The following is a 9,920-nucleotide window of genomic DNA, read 5'->3' as shown; positions in this document are numbered from 1 at the left end:
ATAAAAAAGCTTTATTATTATGATATACCGGGTAAGACAAACAATTAAAAATACAAAGAAATACGTCACGTCATTTATTTTTCTGAGGATATAATAACTAAAGAGATTTATTTTATGTTATTTAATGTTTCGAGGCGTTGTAGGTAATATACGAATGTGGAGAACTGGGCGAAGAAATTAGTATGTATTTTACAGATATACAACTACATTGCAAAATGATGTGTTAGCCCAGTTGCAAGGTTACAGTACCAATATTAGTCGCCGACAATAGTAGCAGCGTCAAGCTTTGAACCCGTATTTTAAACGATCAGCCGCGTTAACTACTTTTCTACAGCGCCGCATGTTTTCAGTATTGCTAACAAAAACTTTAAACTTTTCTAGGTCTTTGATAGATCGTTGAATAACATGGTTCTGGGGTGTTTTGATTACCCTTTAAACCTTCATAGAACGGACATGGAATGTTGTGCGCAATTAACCTACTCTCCAAGTACCGTGGAGAATCAATACGAAACCTTGACAGCAACTATGTTAGGTTGTTCCAATAAACGAAAGCTTTCAGACACGGGTAAGTATACAAAAATAACACTAAGGATTTTACATGGGTGAGGCCTTACGGGGAGACACGCCGTGGGACCAGAGTTGGCTCATATTACCCAAACACTATACATGCTCATTTTTTATATATATTATGGTGAGACCCTACAGTTAAGCACCCCAGGAGACCTGGCACTTAAGTCACAGTTGGCTCATTTTAATTACCAACACGGAACTACCTTGCACCTATTTGTTTGTAAATTTACTTTCTATAACAAATTTTTAACTTGCACGCGTATAACTCGGTGTCCCGTCTTCCCCCACCATACTGTAGAATTAATGCAACTTTAGCTAACAAGAGGACGCCATTTTGAAAAAACGCTCATTAATTGAAAAATACATTCGAGCATCAAACAACTAAGCAAGCAACACAACTTATTAAAAATGGCATGTATTATTGAATCCACCACACGGGCAGTAATATAAAATAGCTTGTTTTCAACTGAAAGTTGCAAATACAAAGTCGACACTCCTAAACCCCAAGCAAACACCACCCGAACCTGCATAGCCATGCCCTTATAATGACCTAACAATTAATATAACCTCGCACCTTTCTTACTTTGTCTACTGTTTTCACCGTAATTTAATTCCAATCACTTTAAAATATTGTTTTGGCAGTCCGCTTTTTGACGCATTTTATTTTTAAACGTGTTTTTAATCCCTTCATGTTTTAACGAATGTCGTCTTGCTGCTAATGTTTCGTTGTTTTAATTAATTTGTCCTTTCCTACCATTTCCAAAAAATGGATAAAACTTACTTTACGTTAAATTTACCATGGTATATAAATTAGCAAATACGTTACGTAACCGTTAACTTGACTATAACCTTTTAATACCATTATAGTTAAGTTTGTTACTATGTGAGTTCTTTATTTATGCATTGTTACGTTATAGATTGCAACGAGCCGCGATCTAAGATATCATCGACAAGAAATGACATTCTAGATAACAGAAAATCATTCTCTATGACCGGACAACGTTCATCACAAACGAACAAAGCACGTAATTATGACGTCAAAACTGTAAAACGGCAGGCACAAACCAAAAAGAAGAAGATTGACATGACTCTGGATTGGTGAGATCTTAACTTTACGCTTTAGATTTAGCGCACTATATACATCAGGGGGTATGATAGGCAAACTCTTGTTGCATCAATCCGAGGCCCCATCCATATAGAATACCGATATAGAATACAGGCTTGGGCAGAATGGGCAAACTGTAAAAATAAATTCCAGCTCTTTAGACGTGCTCGGGCTCCCGCGGCTCATCGCCGTAGACCCATATAGAGTGCCGCCATTTACACAGCACCATTCTATATATATAGTTTGTACATGGTGTCGGTCCGTAGGACGTTAAACCGTCAGTACGTATATATATTACCAAAAAGACTTGATCAGAATCTATAAAAGTCGACATATGTACGAAGTAGTTTTACCTATTTTTTAATTCAAAGTATTTTTAATCTTTTAGGCTAGAGAAAAACTACGTGATATGCGATGGCGTGTGTCTTGCCCGATGTATTCTATACAGCCATTACCTTGACTTCTGCAATAAAAGCAACATTGAACCAGCTTGTGCTGCTACTTTTGGCAAGGTAGATTTTTGTTTTTAACAAATAACAACAAACAAGAAGGCCCTACTAGTATGTTTAGGTTTTTAAACGTTGCATGTTTTGTTGTGCCGCTTAATACTGACTTTTGAACCGAATGCTGTTACAATCTTTATATTAATATTTTCTGCATTTTATAATTATTGGGGTCAAATATGTGAAACTTACAAACGGTTTTCACGGGGTAATAAATAAATTAAAGTTATATTAATCCTCGCGTGGCGTGGCAACGATAGTGGTTTTAACACACGTGTAAACCATGATAAACGGACCCAAGATGCCTTCAAATCGATCTATTTATTGCCAATTGTGGTCTAATAGGCACACACGTAGTTTAAAGTAGCGACAGATTCAATTTAGATTAATATTCAATTAATTGGCGCACGTGCCGAGTTAAACAGTTTAATTTCTTTGCCAGACGATCCGTCACAAGTTTCCGTTACTAACCACCAGGAGATTGGGGACACGTGGCCACTCAAAGTAAGTGAGAGCATATTCTTGCTTGGCGACCAATAAGACTTAATAATACGAGTTAAAATGCCATGACTCGTGTTACTATATTTGAAGCCCTTTGAAAACATAGCATAGATTAGTATGCCTAATCACGCTGATATATTAAATTATAAATATAGCTTAAAAAACGGAACGAGTTTACATCAAAAAATCAGAATCGCTAAACTCATCTAAATACGAACTATCTGCACATCAAGACAATTGCTTAACGGTCTATATAAGAGCAGAGCACTCCCTAATCAGAACATCCCACGAAAACGTATCGGTTAAAATAAGCGGTAATCAAACTGCCAAAACTAAATCACAACAAATATATAAACCAACAATCGCTTAGGTGTACAAATATGAAACCTTAGATAAAAAGACAAGACATTGCTGTTAATATGAAAATAGTTTCGCAGTTGGTTTTGTCCTTTTCTGTTAAATTTAAACCGACGCGTGTGCAATATATATTGAAAGCACCATGTAAGCCAGGCAGAAACTAACACTTTAATTTGTTAGTGGTAAAGATTTGAATCTTAATAACCATTGACATTATATACGCTTGCGAGTAATGTATTTACATAGTATTGAAATATCTCAGTAAGTCAATAACGGACGTAATTACCCGCTAAGTTATGAAGTTCAGTCGTTGACCCAGTTTCTGATACTTCCTGATCATCCTTGTTGATTTTTGATAGCTAATACCGCATGTAGAAGATTTTTGATTATTAAGCAATAGACGTGATTTAATTAAATTAGGTCTCAGTCAACAATTAAGCGGAGATCGTATATTTGCAGAACCATTGCGTTCGTAAAGCTGCAGAGAGTGTATGAAGTATTAGCAAATAAAGTCTTAGCGTCAATAGATACAAGAAGATCCTATTTAATGGTCGTAATCTTTCAGCAGCGAATGGCGCCAGGCAGTTTATTAAAAATAAATCAAAGGTCTGGCATTATTGCATCAGTGTTTGAGGAAGGTAATAGCAACGTAGATGTTTTGGCAAGTTACGTCACGTAACAACGTGGTACACTAGTCCGAGAAACGTAATGTCGAACAACACATCAGCATGCTTTGATCTTAGTCGATTAGACTTTCATATTTACACACTCGTAAATTACAACCAACTCACGAGCCGTATCTGCTTCTATGTTCAATTAATCTAAATAAACAACAATCTAATATGAGACTGCAACGTCCACTAAGTAATAGGGACATAGGGTCAACTATGCTACGGTCAACAGACATAATGTATTTGAACATTCGGTTAACGGAATTTTAATTACAGAGGAACAAAGTTCACTTTTTCGACGTCCCGTAATTGAACCCAACACCTATTCGGGGAAATTTTAATTATACGAATTATTTACTCCGTGTTTTATTGACTTGCGTGCAAATGAAGTACGTTTACAACACTCAAAGATATTTAATTAATTTATGCGCGCTACTTTTATTCAATGTGTGTTGAGGTTTAAACGGTTAACTCTGGCCAATATCTATATAGGGGCCTCTTATGCGTACCTTAACGTAGGACCCCACCCATAATACGATAGGAAAGGATAAAAACTATAAACATTTGTATATATATATATACATTAACTTTAATAAAAATATAAAAAAGAGAAGGATATACCAAACTATAGCCTTAACAATGAACTTTTTCTATACTTAGATACCATTACTACGGCATAGGAATCCGGGAAACAAGCATTTACTACAACTCTGTATTCGCTGGTAAAGGGTTGACACGGTAAGCACCATATATAGTAGGGTGGGGGAAGATAGAACACCTTTTCATTCCATTTTCTCACTCCATTTGTTAGTAAATAAAGTACATTTAAAAAATCATAAAACCGTATTCTCACGACTACTATAAACAAAGCAATTAAATGTATATTGCCATCTGGGTTGAAGTGCCTCGAAACTACCGGAACGCTTTTCCGCAAAATTATAAATAAATAACAAGCTTTCGCAACAGTGTTCTAGTAGATTGTGGTTAAAATCTTGTTATAATCACATACAATTACACAAGTGGGCAATATTACCTTTACATTTATTAGGTTTTCTCCGGCTCTCAAGCACGAAACAGAGGTAAGTGGGGTATGAATGTTTTGTGGCGGATACTTTCAGTCATTATTACGAGATGTTATGTTTTTTTGTCACAAATGTAGCTTTGTATGTGAATTTTTTTTTAGGAAGGATGGTTTTTCGTTTTGTCTGTATGGCTGGCAATTCATATTTAAACACGGCTTCATTTTTATATAAGCGATAACGGTTGAAGTAATTGGTGGGAATTTTCGTTTTATATTTAACGTATTTTTTACTTAATTCATTTAACTTGCAGTCATCGGCCGACGGTGTTGGGCAATATCCACGTAATTGCATGCGAAGGTTTCTGGACGAATTTCCTGATGCGTCGCAATTTAGTGAGACAGGGGAAATTCCAAGAGAAACAGTAAGAAGTCAAATTTGATTGGAAATATTATTATATGTTTTGCAATGTCAAGTTTGTTGTATACCCATTTAGCTGGGACGCGGGGACAGGGTGTGTGAAACAGAACATCCGTGTTATAACGAGAATGAAACTTTTTTATCATCCCCGGCGGGAAAACCCCAGTAGTGATAGCGGGAAAGCCGCAGTAAAGTTAAAAACACTTGTGTTCTGTTTCAAGCATGTCGTTTGTAGCAACCTAATGGGACTAAAATATTTTATCAAGGTGTTTTAACACAACATTTTACTCTATAGGTACAGGATTTCCTTTCTTACTACAAAGGATACTGTGAGCGAATTATAAACGCGGCTGGAACGCGATCTTTTGACCTTGTGAGTATACAATGCGTTTCAGTTGTTTATATGCTTTGGTGTGAGTGGAGAATCCTCGCCGGTAACCACTTACCCCTAACTGTTTACCACCGATAAACTTGTTACAAATCAATGTTTATTAGAAAAGGTTCCATGGTACACCCAAACCTCTTTTGCGGCGCTATATTTAACAAGTATAATAGAAATGTTACTCCATCTAACTTTACGAAAGTATCCCTTCAGTTTAAGCATTTTACACAAAGACAACACTACAAGACACATACACGATACACCTTTCAGTATCGAGCATTGAATCCAGTTTACTTCAGTTACTATGCGCTCAACCACTAAAAACCTCCAAATTTGAACGAAATCATCTTTTTTAGATCCCCTCTATTCATCTGGGTTGTTGGGAGGGCTTTGCATCTCAGTATTTGGGAATCTTAAACAATGTTGTCATCATTGACCTTATTGCACTGTGTGATATCTTATTGCATGAGGTAATATTGAGCATGTTAACTTATGGTGGTAACAATGTGTGTGGTTTATATGAATATATGTAGCATATTTATCTTGTGGCGTTATAACACGGGTGTTCTGCTTCACATACCTCGTGCATGCTTATGAGTCGGCTGCCAGTTCAAGAAACCTGCTATAACTAATGAATATGTAAACCAGAGCTGAACAACCTTGTTTAAAATGCTAACTTTCAGAGCTTGACTGATCTACTTCTACCAGCAGCATGCAACAACATGACAGAAATGTAAGTGGAATTATACATCATATATAGATAACTAGTACTTAAAGTTCGACCCCACCCGCCAAAAAACAATCTCTAAGATACATACGTTGTGACTTGAACTATATACCCAACGTTTTATAGGATTTTTAATTTTGATCGCTTATTAGCAAGACCTTTAACCAATAATTCTATAGAGAACTACTGGAAGTACGCAATGTAGGAAAGCAATGGGAAGGCTGGGTGAAAGCTTCATTAGTGGGATGTCCTGAGCAACTTTCGGTGAAAAAGTCACTCATAGCTCAACAGTTTGGGCAATCTCTGGTTCGACAAACTTCATTTGTGAATCTTTCCAGGGTTAGTGGCTTTACTGCTTATATTGTATTCTTAAAAAAGTGAATCTTTGTACATTGAGCTGGCGTTTTGATACAGAAATATGACTTGGTAAATTGGTAACCAAAGTTTGTTGCTACCTTTTTAGACCATGGCGTTTTCTGTATTAAGTTACTTTACCAATTTATTTTAGACCTAATTTGACTGCATGAGTTGCATACTTTTTATTCTACATGTGTAAGTCCTACAGTGAGGCAAGAGACCTGGGGTATAGGCCGAACCTTTCATGCTTATAGAAAATTTCACAACAAAATTTGTACCTTTTTTAATCACTGCATTTTTGTGTGAGTTTTATTTACAATGTACTTATTTTTCAGACTGTTCGGGCTATAATGGAAGACAGAGCAACAGTGACGCCAATGCTAAGAGACATTGAGAACATTGACCTCAAAAGCATGGGATCCCAGGCTTTCTATGCAAATACTGAAAGTGAAGATCAAGATACAGACCTTAATTCAGAATGTAAGTGGAAATAAAAGGCTTTGTTTATGAATGTAAGTAAGTTGTCTATACTTGCATGGCGGGGCAATGATAGTTTTTATAACATGGGGATTTTGTTTCATTCACCTAGTGCTTGTTTATCAGTTCCTGAGTCACAATATATAAATGAATGTAACTTATTTGTCCTTACGTGGCAACGATAGTCATTAAATGGCATGGTTGTTCCGTTTTATACACTTTGTGCCCCCTTATGAGTTACTACATATATAACTTTGTGGGTCACCACATTGTATTTTATAATGTTACCAATGTTTTAGTGATCAAAGAGTTAAAGGACTTGTTAAACAAGAGAGCAAACGTTGATATGTTTGTGGAGTGGTTGGATAATGTTGTGGATCAAAAGGTAAATTAATAACCTTGATAAAAACTTTTTTAAACCTTATTTATTTATATATATTATATATATATATATATCGAAGTTTAATTTATTTGTCATTGTACTACAACTATGAATACACAGTGTTACAGTAAAATGTGGTTATTCCAATTGGACTGTGGGATATACATGAGTTGAGAACACTTGTGCATAGACAAAAGTAAAAAGTTCATAGAGGAATATAAAGAAGTAGTAATGATCACTTTATATACAAAAAGTAACAGCTTTAAGTCAAATGGTAGTTTTCATGAAATAATACACCTAATACAGGTGATCAAACCAAGCAAACAAAATGGCAGGTCCATGAAAAAACGAGCTCAAGACTTTCTTCTGAAATGGTCTTTCTTTGGGGCAAGAGTGATGCATACATTAACCATTAACAATGCTGTCAGTTTCAGTAAGTTATATCGTCATGTGTGAATGATTGTCTTTCGCGTATGACGGGGCAATGACAGTCATTCTATTATATTTTATTTCACATGTAAATATGTAACTTTGTGTGTGATTGTTTTTATGTAAGCCTGACAACTTGGACAACCCATTAGTATGACCACTGGGTTGGAACAATTGCCGTTAAGTGTCTTGCCCAAGAAGGTATACCTTGGTTGTAAAATGCAAACCAAGTTCTAATAAGCCACAGCAACATTTAAGTAAAGTTCCCTTTTAATTAAACCAATGTAAAAACACATTATTCCACAGATTCGTTTCATTATCTCCGTATGCTAATGGATGAATACATTCTCTTTGCTGTAGAGACGCAATTCAACAACGAAAAGCGGCAAGAGTTCAGAAATTTAGTTGCAAAACACATCAGTAAGATAGAGTTTAAAACTATAATTCTAAACCATAGTAGCATGTCAACAACATCCAAATAAAAAAGCTATACCACCACTGACTGACTTTACATATACTCCAAAGCATATGTATAAATATATACCTGTAACACATTTCATCATTTAGTTAAATGCTCGTAACTGTACATGAGATTCAATTACATTTTGCAGTTTTTTTTGTATTGGGTTTATATATAAATAAATATATATATAGATTATATAAAATTTCCAATCTTACAGAACACACAAAGTCACCATCAACCAGCAATGCAGTTCTAACCTACCCAACTACAAGTCCTATTTACCCAGATGAAGGATTACGTGGAAGAAAGGCTTGGGAGCAACCATGGCCATCGGAAGCTTATTCTTCTAATATGCCACTTGGTAAGCTATTTCATGCAATCATATAAAACATGGAAAGTTAGTCAACTGTGGTCTAAATTTGATAGTGGATCTAATTATACATATTTTTTTTTTATAATAAACAAAAAAAGTGCCATGTTCTGTGTAGTAGAAGTCTTTTAGTACAAATGAAAACTTATAGAATAGTAGAATGGTTACAATTTAGAGTTTTGTGTCATATTATGTATATTTGGGTATGCCTATTTAAGAAGGGAGACCATATTTCAGTTCGTAATATGGTTTTAATAAAACAAAAGGTTAAAGTTATTTACTTTAAACCAAACCAATATCATCTTATATGCATACAGGTTATACTTCAGTTGATGTTACTACTAAAAGTTCACTACCTACTGCTCTCAAAGAAAATGATTCTTATTACACTACAGATACACAAGGCCAGGTTTGTATATGATTTACATAAAGTTAGTATAATAGAGGTTATGGGTTCAAGGCAGGAGTCATAGCTGCTACTATTGTGGGCAAATGAGTTCTTGGGCAAACATTTAATGCGATTGCTTCAACCCAGTAGTCCCTTATGAGTTGTCCAAATTGTCAGCCATAGACTACAGAACATCCCAACAAATAATCACCCACAAAGTTATATATATGCAAACGTAAGCGAACACGAGGTGTATAAAACAGAACACCCGTGTTATAATTACTGTCACCATGGAAAGATTAATAAGTTTCATCAATTGTAGTATATCAACCCTTAAATAATATCATATTCCACAGGACTATGCAGCAGACTACAGCGTAATGCCGTACGCTTCTGAATATGGGATGTATTCCTACAACATGCAACCACGACCGTATGTAAACCTCTTTTAATATACCTACCTAATGTAACATATGTTAACCTTTTCCAGTTTAACTACTTGATGTTATTATGTTTATTTAATACTGTATAACAAAGGGGTATAGGATAGGCATAACATTGGTATATGTGTAAATGCCTAAATGGTGTAACATACTACATTTTAGCACCTAGTGTTACACCTAAAACAGCTCTTTCCCCGCTGTTAGGTGTCTATACAAACAAGCAGAGCCAAAGTATATTGCATTCACCACATTAATCAATGAGGTTCCCTATGTTTGACAACTATGAATGTAACTGTATTTTAACAATGTCACCCCAGATTTTACCTGTTGTTAGGTGTCTATACAAACAAGCAGAG

General features: G+C 35.4%; 1 protein-coding gene across 1 annotated transcript; it reads left to right on the top strand.

Moving 5' to 3' along the window:
• Positions 1 to 389: 389 nt before the first annotated feature.
• On the top strand, positions 390 to 9,588 carry LOC100183450 (DNA-binding protein RFX6-like). Its single transcript, XM_026840090.1, has 18 exons — positions 390 to 565; positions 1,488 to 1,668; positions 2,064 to 2,187; positions 2,621 to 2,682; positions 4,368 to 4,445; positions 4,756 to 4,786; positions 5,040 to 5,150; positions 5,442 to 5,519; positions 5,885 to 5,998; positions 6,212 to 6,261; positions 6,435 to 6,594; positions 6,948 to 7,092; positions 7,389 to 7,474; positions 7,778 to 7,904; positions 8,207 to 8,320; positions 8,581 to 8,724; positions 9,051 to 9,142; positions 9,478 to 9,588. Exons 1-18 carry the CDS (start codon positions 406 to 408, stop codon positions 9,571 to 9,573), a joined length of 1,953 nt encoding a protein of 650 aa, XP_026695891.1. The 5' UTR covers positions 390 to 405; the 3' UTR covers positions 9,574 to 9,588.
• Positions 9,589 to 9,920: the final 332 nt, after the last annotated feature.

Source organism: Ciona intestinalis, unplaced genomic scaffold (genome assembly GCF_000224145.3).
Source record: "Ciona intestinalis unplaced genomic scaffold, KH HT001120.1, whole genome shotgun sequence".
In the NCBI taxonomy this organism is placed as follows: Eukaryota; Metazoa; Chordata; class Ascidiacea; order Phlebobranchia; family Cionidae; genus Ciona; species Ciona intestinalis.
Note: the sequence above shows the minus strand (reverse complement) of the source record. Positions and strands in the feature narration are given on the sequence as shown.

What these genes read in the sequence shown, in the direction of transcription:
- LOC100183450 (XM_026840090.1), top strand. Translation starts at nt 406, where the DNA reads ATGGTTCTGGGGTGTTTTGATTACCCTTTAAACCTTCATAGAACGGAC. An exon ending in GGGAAATTCCAAGAGAAACA is followed by an intron (nt 5,151 to 5,441) that starts GTAAGAAGTCAA and finishes TTTACTCTATAG; the next exon opens with GTACAGGATTTCCTTTCTTA. An exon ending in TAACAATGCTGTCAGTTTCA is followed by an intron (nt 7,905 to 8,206) that starts GTAAGTTATATC and finishes ATTATTCCACAG; the next exon opens with ATTCGTTTCATTATCTCCGT.